The sequence below is a fragment of the Crinia signifera genome, chromosome 7, assembly GCF_055691185.1.
Source record: "Crinia signifera chromosome 7, ASM5569118v1, whole genome shotgun sequence".
Taxonomy (NCBI): Eukaryota; Metazoa; Chordata; class Amphibia; order Anura; family Myobatrachidae; genus Crinia; species Crinia signifera.
This window is the reverse complement of record NC_139223.1, coordinates 131,047,629-131,060,613: the sequence shown is the minus strand read 5'-3', so window position 1 is coordinate 131,060,613 and position 12,985 is coordinate 131,047,629. Positions and strand designations below refer to the sequence as shown.

General features: G+C 42.6%; 1 protein-coding gene across 1 annotated transcript in view; it reads left to right on the top strand.

Annotated features, from left to right (window-relative positions):
• ZRANB3 (zinc finger RANBP2-type containing 3) overlaps window positions 1-12,985 on the top strand; it is a 264,866-nt gene that overhangs the window by 39,930 nt on the left and 211,951 nt on the right. The window contains exon 2 of the mRNA XM_083153824.1: window positions 7,952-8,099. Coding sequence (XP_083009950.1) covers window positions 7,963-8,099 — 137 coding nt within the window. The 5' untranslated portion in view covers window positions 7,952-7,962. The remainder of the gene's footprint in view (window positions 1-7,951; window positions 8,100-12,985) is intronic.

Here is a 12,985-nt window from a genome sequence, read left to right as displayed (position 1 = left end):
CTATAGCTATGGCAAAAAGCATCGGTGAGAGGGGACATCCCTGTCTCATACACTGTGTAAGAGGAAACGCTGAAGAAATAAAGCCATTTACAGAGACACGGGTCATGGTTGAGGAATATAACAATTTTATCTAATCTAATAAAACATGGGCCGATGCAATTATTTGTAATTTTTACTCATTAGTTCAGATCACCATTGCTGCTATTTCTTTACCCCAGTTCCTACAGTATGTTTCCGTGCATAGTTGAGTTGCTTGGCTTTGCTTCTACGTCAAAGGTATGGTATTTTGACTGCAATTCTTATATGAAGATCACTTCTGATGAGACTTCTCCAAACAATATATGAGAGTGTACCTTTGTTCCATTGGTTTTTGCCAGTTCTGAGCCAATGGCACTGCAGGACACTTATGATTTTGGAAGGGAAGTAAACATGATGGGTGAGATTTAATAGGATGAGAGATTCAGAAAGTGAGAGATTTGGTGAGAAATCTCCAGTTTTTTTAAAGCGGCAATCATTCACACTTCAAAATCAAACTGGTTTTGCAGTGTAAATGATTGCCGCTTTAAAAAAACTGGAGATTTCTCACCAAATCTCTCACTTTCTGAATCTCTCACCCGATGTGTCTTTTATCTGATGCTCTACGTTTCTGTGTGCTTTTCTAGTAATGGACTCTCTGGTGGCCTCCTGTGTGTGTTACTATATGCACAAGACGGGTAATTAGCTCATTATCTTGGTGTCAGCTGGCAGCATTAGGGCAGAGGGGCTTATTGGGTCTGCGTCTGGTGGTTTATCACCTAAGCCCTTTTTAAGGCATTCTCCCCAGCACTGCCCCGCCGGTGATAGTTTCCTGCAGGTCACTTGCCATCTGCTCTGCTTTTTCTTCTTTTCCAGGATAATTCGGTCATTTGATTCAGTGTACTCCTGTGGTCCACCTCTGCCATCTCTGGTTATGTAAGTGCTCCATTCTTGGAGCCCAGGCATTATTGTTTTTGTTTCCCTTTGCTTCTCTGCAGGGCAGTGTTTCCCTTACACTGGCCTTGGTTGCTTGCCTCCATAGGGGTTCTTTCCTGTGGTTTGTCCTTGTTCTGTCTTAGTATGATTTGCTGTGCATTGTGTGGTGTTATTTTATATTGCCTTGCTTTCTTATATTTGAGACTCGATCGCATGTGGTCCGCGATGTGGTCACCAACATATTTCTGTTCCCCAGTTTTGGCTCAGGAGCCGTTAGTTAGTGTCAACAGGTCTAGTGAGGCCCTGTTAGCGGGTTTCTCCTTTTGGTCTGCTTTGAAGAGTCACCAGTACGTTGTCCTCCGTAAAACCTGGTTGCACCGGAGTTGGGGCAGAATTAATTTGTCCTTTCAAATGTTGCTATTATAGGAGAAGCTTTAGCATCAGCAGGTGCCGAGCTAGATCGCATAGCACAAAGCTCCTGTTGCCCCACGTGTACCTGTCTTGGTAACTTTAGCTTAATTATGGATTCAAAGATAGAGTATTGTTGAAATATTACTACCAAACGTATAAGGACACAATGGCCAGTATTAAATGCCTTTGATTCGCCACATTTTACAGCGAATCAGGCAATTCGCCAGGGTTACGGCGAATTTTCTCACAGAAAAATCAATTCGGCCTATTCAATGGACACAATTCGCTGCAAATGAAGAGCGAATGTCTGGCGATTCGCCAATTGCGATCCGCCGGTGTTTTCAATGGGGTTTTTAGTGGAATTCGCCCAGAGTGTATTCAATGCTAGGATGGCGAATTGCTTTGTCCCCGAATTTTTGCCATGATTTGCCGTTTTGCATTCGTCATCTTTTTTAGGTGAACAGGAAAGTGATCTTTTGAAATAAAGAGTTTTGCGGGGGAAGTTTGGTGTCAAAAAAGCTGTTTTTTTTTTCTAAGAAGGGGCATGCTATTTGTAATCATGTGCTTAAAGCACATTAATATATATTTAATTTTATTTTAATATTTTTTTAACATTTTTTTTATACACTTTGGCCAGCAGGGAGCCGAGAGCAGCTCATTAATATTCATTTATTCACTGCACTCTGGTCCCGATCATTACACATGCACGATCGGGACCAGAGTGCAGCGGCTGATGATCCCAGCCCCCTGCCAGCTCTGGGGGGGCTCTGCCAGTGTCCTGGCAGCCCTCCTCAGTGACAGGCACAGGCAGGGAGACTTCCATCTCCCTGCCTGTCGCCGTCTCCCAGCTCCCTGCAGATTCGCCGCCAGGGGCTCGCTGCCCCTGACAAGTTGAATAGGGTGACACGGAGGGCTGGTAGCGAATGCTCCAGCCCTCCGGAACCCTGCGAATGTGCAGCAAATCCTAAACAGGATTCGCTGCACATTTCGTTAATGTGCATTTAATACTGCACAATAACTCATCTGAATGAGATGGGGAATGAATATCTTTTTATATTGCACTGTATATCCACAGACTGTCACTTTTTCCAGACAGCAGTTAACACTGTGAATCAGCTAGGTGTTTTTATTCTAGATATATTTGCAATCTCCGATGGTAACAATGGGGTCTGTTTAATTACTGCAGATGTGTTTTGAGTTTACGTAAGGGGATGCAGGTTGAGTATCCCTTATCCAAATATCCGTTATCCAAATTACCCCGAAAACCGTAGCCTCCAATTTTTTATTTATTTTGCTAAAACCGTACTGGGTACATCCGTAACTGGCACTACTGGTGACATCATACTGTAGGTAACTGTCACTAAATATATGCAAGAAAATGATTGCTTGCCATTCTATTTCAGTGCTTGAGATTGTACACAAACTTTATTTTATGTTATAAAACCTCACTTTATGCACAAATAAAATATATTTGTGCGTATTTCATGTATTTGATGTGTTTATACAACATACTGTAAATGTAAGATACCTCAAGATATTTCATTCAAATATAAAATTATGGTACTTGTGTATTTTCACGGCGCCCAGTACGCACTTATCGTACTGGGCTATTCTGCGTAGAAAAATCGCATTGCATCTCATGCAATTTGCGCTGCGGTGCGATTTCCTTAGTTAACACATATGTGTGTACAAACCAAAGACTTTTGCAATAAGTGCTAACAACAATGTTCTGCAAATCCAGTTAAACAATTCCAAACAATTATTATAAATGTATATTTATACAATATAATTAAATATATGTATATTTTACAGTTATTACATTTTTCTATAGTCACTTTTTTTTTTTTTTTTAATGATTGCTAAATCTGAACTGTAAGCTGGTCTGCAAAAAATAAAGCCTAGTAATCTTAACAATTGCACATGTAGAATATGTTCAAATACTAATGGTGGTAATGTTGTGATAACGGGGATTTTTTTTTTTTTTTTTTAAATAGCTGATTTGCGGAACATGTGCATTTTTATTTCATATACAGCTCCTTATGATGACTACTATCCAATGAAGAACATCTTATGATGCATTTAGATTGAGCAGTGAAGTTAATAATCTTTTGAAATGTACTTTATTTCCAAGATGAATAAGGGGAGGGGATTTAGCTCTCAGAATTGGTGAAGTAATGCGGTATGCGATTCGGACATTCAGTACCTCAACGCCATATCTATAGATGTGCATAGAAAAATAGAAATCTTCAGTTACTGCAAATTTTGGGGATGTGATAAGCTCATTGTCAATGTGGCACATTGGTGATAATTGAATCCTTCCCCATAGAAACAATTTGTTGGGACTAAAGCTGGGTACACACACGGCTATTCTGGATTAAGGATGTACGTAATAAATGGAGACCGCGCAATATATCATTCTGTGGCCACATCCAGGTGCATTGTGTTCCTGATATTATCTTCAGATCTGCCAGCATTGCTGGAGCTGGCGAATGTGAGTCATATGCCTGTCCGATCTGCCAGATCTGGCTTCCGATTGTCTACCGTGCACCCAGCTTTTCAATTTAACCTTTTGAGTGCCAGTGGAATTTGTCACAATAGGTGTAAAAATTGTTTTTTTTATTTATCATGATGACCTATAGGGGGACATTTACCAAAATGGATTCGTAGAAAAAAGGTGTATTCGTAGGGAGAAATACACCTTTTTTTTACGAATTTGTATTTTCGGGATTTACAATCCCAAAAATACAACAATTCGTAGTCCTAAAGATGGAACATTCGTATTTGTATTTACAAATACGAATGTCCTACACCATCGATAGGATACGTCAGAAATCACCATTCAAAAGAATGGTGGTTCCTGATGTACTAAGCAGCCGTACTGATAATACGGCTGCTAAGTGGTGTAAAACACCCACGCAAATACGACAGAAAAATAGAACACCATTTTCCTGTTGTATTTGCTTTAAGCCTGCGCGGATCAGTCAGATCCGTGCAGGCTTCAGTATAAAAAAATAGAAAAATTAAATAAATAAAAAAAAACAAACGGCGTGGGGTCCCCCCCACAGCCGAAACCAGCACCAGGCTGAAGGAGCCGGGGCCGGTAATTAAAAATCAGGGAACCCGACAAATAGGGGTTCCCCGATTTTTAACAACCAGCCCCAGGCTCCAGGTCCGGGGCTGGTTCCCAAAATACGGGGGACAAAATGACTAGGGGTCCCCCGTATTTCAAGAACCAGTCCCAGGCACAACCAGCCAGCAGGGTAATGTCACAGCCGGGGGACACTTATGATATAAGGTCCCGCGGCCAAAACATTAACCCCCTGACCGGTCAGCCTGGCCAGGGGCCCTGGGGGAGTGGGGACCCCCCCAATGAAGGGGTCCCCCCCTCCAGGACTTACCTGACCAGGCTGAAGCCTGGTACTGTCCCCGATGCCCCTGGGCGGTGGGAATCGGGCTGATTATGGTGTAAAAAATAGATTAAACTATTGTTTTTTACTGTGGCACTACAAGTGCCAGCAAGCCTCCCCAGCAAGCTGGGACTTGGAGAACCAAGACACTTACCTGGACTACGTCGCGCTGGGACAGGTGAGTATGGTTTCCATCTACAGCTTCCTCCATGGATTTCGTCGGATCCGGACGCCATCGCCGACAGCGACGTCGACTTGAAGAAGGACGTCGACATGGATCCAGAAGACCGCCGACACAGGACCAGAAGACGACACAGGACCAGGGCTACCTATGGAAAGAAGATAGGTAAGTATTAGTATGTGTGGGCTTTGTATGTATTAAAGTTTTATTTTAAAAGTGTGTCAGTGTGTTTTGTGTACTATTTTTTTAACTGTGGAACTACAAGTGCCAGCGGGCCCTTTAATGCCCAGCAGGCTGGGACTTGTAGTGCCACAGTAAAAAACAATAGTTTAATCTATTTTTTACACCATAATCAGCCCGATGCCCACCGCCCAGGGGCATCGGGGACAGTACCAGGCTTCAGCCTGGTCAGGTAAGTCCTGGAGGGGGGGACCCCTTCATTGGGGGGTCCCCACTCCCCCAGGGCCCCTGGCCAGGCTGACCGGTCAGGGGGTTAATGTTTTGGCCGCGGGACCTTATATCATAAGTGTCCCCTGGCTGTGACATTACCCTGCTGGCTAGTTGTGCCTGGGACTGGTTCTTGAAATACGGGGGACCCCTAGTCATTTTGTCCCCCGTATTTTGGGAACCAGCCCCAGACCTGGAGCCTGGGGCTGGTTGTTAAAAATCGGGGAACCCCTATTTGTCGGGTTCCCTGATTTTTCATTACCGGCCCCGGCTCCTTCAGCCTGGTGCTGGTTACAGCTGTGGGGGGGGACCCCACGCCGATTTTTTTTTTTAAATTTATTAATTTTTCTATTTTTTTTTTACACTCTGCAGCCTGCACGGATCTGACTGATCCGTGCAGACTGCTAGAAAAATTCGTATTAGCGACCGTATATACGGCCGCTAATACGAATCATTACACCATCGGAGGGTTACAAAGCAGTCGTATCTGACTGCTTTGTAATTTCCCCTCCGGAACACGACTTTGCATATGACTCAAACAGTCGTATGCAGCCGTAGGGGAAATACCAATACGAAAAACTTGGTTTTTCATATTGGTAAATTTCCCCCCTAATGTTTACCTATATAGGAAATATCTTTTTTTTTACACAACATTTTTTATTTGAATTTATATAACAAATGTGAGAAACGCTGGTATTTTTTGTGGATAATTTGAACATCTCTCACAGAGATGTTGGCACTCAAAGGGTTAGAAATCACTGATGAAATCACTGAAGCAACAAATACAAAGTGCCTCACCAATACTCTAGCCCTAATGAAAGGTCATGCACATATTTATACCTTCTTAGACTGTAAGCTCATTTGGGCAGAGCCATCATATAACTTTGTTATTGTATTATGTAATGTGTGTTATAATAGCCTCATTGTACAGCCCTGTTTAGCATTTTAGGGACTTCTATACTTCTGTGTATACACAGCAGCTTTAATTAAAAAGACGCTAGGAACAAAATGCAATATCCTGAGAGATGTAGGCTGTTCGGGGATTCCTGTGAGTTTTCTCATGTTTTTAAAGCGGCAACTTAAAGCAAAACTGAAGTGATTTTGCAATGTAAATGATTGCTACTTTAAAAATATGGCAGACCCGCAGGAATTCCGGAAGAGCCTACATCTCTCAGGATGTTACATTTTGCCCTTTATGTGTACCACAACATTAAAGAGTATCTACTCATCAAGACAATGCTATCCCCAGAAAGCAATAAAGTGTGCAAGCGTTGCCCTGTTAGGTTTGTCAAAAACCCCAACTAAGTGTCCGCAGCGCCGTACGTAGCAAACAAAAAACAAATTACAAGGTAACGTACAGGGTGTGTTGATAAAATACAGCATAAATAGGGGTATAGCTGGTAGAACTAAAATCAGTTCTGAAGTAGGTGTGGAAATTGTCGAGGACAGTGAAGCTGAAGTAGAGGAAGGGAAGAACAGGGCAGGAGCACTGGTGAGGTAAAGAGGTAGGGTGAGTACGTGAGGTGCATATATTATGTGTATGATATACTTTAGAGGTGCATATATTATGTGTATGATATACTGTAGATCAATATATTATTATTATTATCATCGTTTATTTATATGGTGCCACAGGAATACTGCAGCGCCTAACAATACATAAATGAGCAAAAAACAAATAACGAATGACAGTACAAGACAATTTAGGACAAGTACATGGTAAATAAGGATAGTTACATCAGGGGACAGGACACTGAAGCAATTATCAGGGTGGCAGAGATGTATATATTCTAAGAAAGGCACATGAGGAGATAGCCCTGCTCGTGAAAGCTTACATTCTAAAGGGGAGGGTAAGACAGACAGGAGTTACACAGAAGGGGTAGCAGTGAGCATTAATAGACTGTTGGATGAAAGATGGTTGGGTTTTATGCGAAGATGATCAGTTCAGTCTTAGACATTTTAAGTCTAAGAAAGTGCTGGATCATCCAAGAATAGATATCGGAGACATAGGACAGAGGCAGCCGTGACCCTGTCCCATTCTCTGTCTGCTCGACCGAGAACACGGAGGCGGTATTCAATGTCCCGCCTGCAGTGGGACGAGAAGGGGGTGCGGCCGCGAGTTGCGCCGGCAGCTCATCACTTCCCGGCCGTTCTCGGCAAAACGAGACCGACTGCTTGTGAAGTCAGGCTCGTTCTGCCGAGCTCCCCGGTTCAATGCTGTCGGATCTTTCACACCGCACATATTACTGTTTTGAAATGGTAAAAAAACTGCATTTTACCCGGTAATAAGTGCGGTCTGAAAGGGGTACTACTGACATTGACAAGTGCAGGACAGGTGGAGACATTAAAGGTACAGCTGGGCATGTTCAAGACTGACAGTTCAAATACAAGCATTTACGGTTAAAGTGAATCTTCTTGCTGATGTCAAAAGGTGATGTTATTAAATATATAATATTTACACACTCCAGAGTTGTAACTACAATTTTATTTTGTGTACATCTCTACATTTTGCAATAAATGGAAGTCTGAATTATTTTTTTTTTTCCTATAATAGGTGAACAAAACATGGCTAATTCAAACGTAACAAATGACTCCCTACAAGATGTGCCCCATGAACTATCGTACCTTCCCGAAAAACTGAGGCAGAGGTTGCTACCCTTTCAGAGGGATGGAGTCATGTTTGCACTGCAGAGAGAAGGAAGGTAAGAAGACTTTGGTCCTGAAAGTAGGTCAATGTCGTGCAAATGATCTTCTACTTGTGTTACTGAGGGGCACAGGATAAAGTACGCTATTAAGAGTGTAGCTTTTTCTGGCATTGTGAAGGTTAAATCGTCTGACAATCATAGCAGTTTGTGTGAACGTGTGGTTTTATTTCACATAAAATAGATTTTCTGTTCTGTTCGCCTCAGTTCCTCCCTGATTGTTATGTAGGAGTGGAAGTTTCTCAGTATCTCTTAAAACCAAGTTGCCAAGCTGACACCCGCCCCTCTGTAATGGGTCTGAAAAAGTGTGGTTCCTCTCCACTGCCCATTTGTTTCATCTTTATTCATTCGCCAACACTCCAAGAACATCTCTTTGTTTGTCTTTTTCCATTCCTCCTTATCATGGTAAATACATGCATCTCTCGGCTCCTGTAACCAATCCTGTTATCTGAGATGTCTGTACAATTTTCTTTAGTTAAATTCATACAGTTCTTGTTTTCATTTTTATCTTTGGAAATATTAGTTCTTTCTGACTAGATACGTGCTTAAGATAGTTCCTTCTATGTTCTAAGCTTTATTGCGTTAGTGTTATTGTATATTTGCAGAGAATTCATAATTTAGCCTATTAATGATAGATATGCTTTCATGTTAAGTATCCTCATAATTAATTATTTCAAGCAATGTAATCTATGCATTTTTTTTATTTTTATAGTCCTAATAAGAACCTGTTAAATGTTGTATTGCGCTTAATTTATTGCATTGTGAAAGAAAGTAAATGGACAACTGCGGGAATCTACAGGCCAGTACGTTTATCTTAGATGAAAATAAAATAGTTAGGTACACTCCATTATAGGCGCCCATTTACTGTGGGTAATTACATCAACCAGGGCTATTCACTTAGCTCTGATAAGCCAGTGCGAGCCACAGCTAATTAGGGATTTTGTTTCACTTGCCTTAGGCAGGTGAAAAATCCCTAAAAGCATCCCTGTTTTCAAGTGAAAATGGGTCTGTGGCCGGTGACACACAGGTTTCTCTGAACCTATGTGCTTTCAGGACAAAATATATTGTTTTCATGTGGGCAACTTAATGGGAGAGCCCCCTCTTAGAAAAAATCTGGGAAACATAAGGAAAGATTTTCACTGATAATTGGATACCCCTTAAATGCAATGTTTTTCAATGGTCTGGTCCATGTGTGTCTTTGTGCTTTTTATGGTGTTTTTTCATCTTCTTTGGATTGCTTTATCTAACGGACTCAATCCAGGGATGGGGAAACCTTTGGCCCTCCAGCTGTTGTTAAACTACACATCCGAGTATGCCCTACTATAATCTTTGTAAAGGGCTTTTTTTGTTGAAGGTGAACAGTACTGTGATGTACTGTATGTCTTGAGAATTAAGTAGTTATCAGAAAGATTAGAGATTACCGTCTGTGCTGTGCATTTTATAGACTAGGGGTGACCAACCAGTGGCTCTTTTAAAAAAAATTTTTTTTAATGAGATGTGGCTCCCAAACCCATGGAACTTCCTTTTGCCTCCTCTGACTGTGCGCTACTTTGCTGTGTGCTTGACGTGAAGTCTTAACCTCATGTTAAGGCAGAAGCATACTGTACCCAGCGTTAGGTAGTGGGAACAGAGATCGCAAGCGGGTGCTGGTGTCTACTTGCCTTTTGTGAGTAATTTATTTTCAACACTCAAACAAGTCTTACAGACACACGTTAAATAATTATTGCGAGTAGCTTCAAACACACACCAACGATGTGCTGGCTGCTACTACCTCCACCACTAGTTTAAGCTACTATCTACCTTTACCCCTTCATTATCTCCAGCACTGCCTGCCCCTAACTACCAGTAGTGCCCTCTTTCGTACCTCCACTGCCTGCCTCTAACTTCCTCATCAACTCCCTCTGCTACCCCTCCTGCTGTTTACCCTTTCCTCTCTCCCTACCCCCAGTGTTGCCTAACTCAACCTCGGTACTTGTGTATTTTGGCGGCGCCCATCGCATCGCATACCATTACGCATGCGATGGTATGCGATGCAACGCGTTTTCGTTGGTTAGTGTACGATGGCATACAATTTTCAAATTGTATGCCATTGTACATGGCATACAATGCCATACGATGCGATGTGATTAAACATTGTATAAGCACCCTAATGGGTGCTTACAATGTTAAATGCACCCCCACGCCACCCCCCCACTATAAACGTGAACCCGAAGCGTGGCGAGCGCAGCGAGGGGCGGCGGTACGCGTCCTAGGACCTTTTCATACCCCCACTATCCACGTCGGCGTGGAGTTGAGAATAGATTAGTGTGGCGAGCGCAGCGAGCCACCGAGCCCGAAGCATGGCGAGCGGATGCGGATACCTGTGAAGCCCGCGAAGGGACGCGTTTACCTGTGAAGGTATCCGCGTCCCCTCGCGGGGCTCGCTGCGCTCGCCACGCTTCAGGCTCGGTGGCTTGCTGCGCTCGCCACACTAATCTATTCTCAACTCCATGCCGACGTGGATAGTTGGGGTATGAAAAGGTCGTAGGACGTGTACCGCCGCCCCTCGCCACGCTTCGGGTTCACGTTTATAGTGGGGGGGTGGCGTGGGGGTGCATTTAACATTGTAAGCACCCATTAGGGTGCTCAAAACCACCCTTTAGGATGCTTATACGATTTTTCATCGTATAGGGGGTCAAAATCGCGTCGCATCGCATGCCATCGGGTACATGGCATGCGATGCGATGCGATACATTCATCGAACGATGCTGAAATCGGGCGCCGCCAAAATACACAAGTACTCAACCTCTTCCTTGCCCCCTCCAGTATGCCTAGGGTGAGCAACTCATCCCTTTAACCTGGGACACATTAATTACACAGGTTCTGTGGCAGTTTAAAACCAGGTGAAATGGAGTCTTGAGGTGTGGCAGTTTAAAACCAGGTGAAAGCCAGCCACAGAACCTGTGTAATTAATATGTGTCCCGGATTAAAGGGATGAGTTGGTCACCCTAAGTATGCCCCAGCTTCTGTATTCCCTTGCTCCCTCCCTTATCACCAGTACTGCCCGTAGTACCCTCTACCCTAACCTCTTCCTGCCTCTATCATCAACTCTACCCCAACTGCTACCTGCCCCTAGCACTGTCCCAACTGCTGCCTCACCCGCCATATTATGTGTCGACACAAAATTATAATGGGATTCAGAAAAAGAGAAATTATTTTTAAAGCTGGTTCCCTGGGACCCAGATTATTATGGATTTTGTGGGATCATTGAATCGCCTTAATTTTTATTGTAATTGGGTCATTGGTCTTGGATAAACAGTTCACTTAATCATAAGGCAGTTTACGATAAGAAACAAATTGTTTTAAATAATTGGATCTATATGGGCATCCAAGGAAAGTTAGGACATTATATTTTATCACATTAAGCTTTTGTTTTTCTTGCACTTTAAAGAGTAAATTGCCAGTGAAGGAGATTTGTTTATTTATTTAAGCGCTTTGTGTAATGTGCCATCATGAGTCTAGACCTCATCCTGTGATTTTGGGATAAATGACTTTCTTAGCTGAAGGGTCAGCAGAAGGCTGGTTCCCCCAGTGACTGAAGTACTGAAGGCCCCAACATTACTCTGCCATGTAACAGGACATGTCACCGTGAGAGCAGGTGACTCGCTGAGAGACGACTCATTCGTTTTGACTGCCCCAGATGTGCTAAATCAGGGGACATTTTTCAATCCAAGCTCATTAAGACTCCCCCAGGATGAGTACTGAAAACCATTGCAAAATGTCACTTCTTCTGCATTAGCTCCTACTAATTAATTAATTTACATATAAAACTGACACATTTCTAGAGCCTCCCTATTATTTTTTCCGTGTGGCATTATATTAAAAAAAAAGTAATCACTGTAACCCAAAATTGTTATGTTGTTTATCTTGTGGCCACTCATTAATAAGCAATGGTTTGGAGCTAATACTTATCTCAGCATATACTGTACATTTATAAGAGGTAATCATGGATTAAATGTTTTCAAACAGCAAGACATTCTTTCCCTTGCTCGTGAATGGCACCATATTCTCTCTCTCTCCTTCTGCAGAGATGTTAAAATGCAAACATTGCAGAGTTTAGTAATGGGCTGTGACAGTGCTAATTTCCTATGCGCCCCGTATCGCATTTGTTTGAGCTATCTGTAGACTTGAAACAGAAATAAATATTGTCCACCTCACAATTGCTTTACAAAGACCGAGCAATTCACCGACAAAAGCTTAGTGCAGTCTGCAAATCAGCTGGTGCCAGTGTATAAAAAGATGATTAATGTATGAAAAGATTTTCTGTAATGAAGCCAAGCCTTTCTGGAGTTTGTAGCCAAAATGGCTACATCACATTCGAATAATTACCAGCTGAATTGACACCGTAGTACATTAATCATCGGCTGTCACATAGGAGTATTGCCCTGTTTTTCAAAAATAATTTATGAAACCTAAAACTTGTTTTTTTTTGGACCCCCTGAAATATGTGGAAATTGCACAAAACATCTATAGCAGTGCTTGTATTTTAATGTGCGTACCAGATTTCTTCACAATGGTGGATGTCTGCAGTTTTGTCTTGCTTTTGTCTTATAGACATTATTTTACAGGTTTAGTCTTCCTTATCTGTATATACCCAAAAACCAAAATATTTAGAAAACTGTGGTTTTTCAGAATATTCTTTTTTTTTTGGTGACGTCACCGGCACACCCGCAGAATGAGGTCTATTTAATTCCGTGGGCAAGCGGTGACAGCAAGCAGGGCTTCCTGCTCGCTGTCACCGCTCGCCCTGTCAGTATTCATCTCATCCCCCTCATATGCCAATTCCCCCTCGCTCCGTTGTTTGAGCGAGGGGGAATCGGCGTATGCGGCTGCAGAAGCAGCGAGAC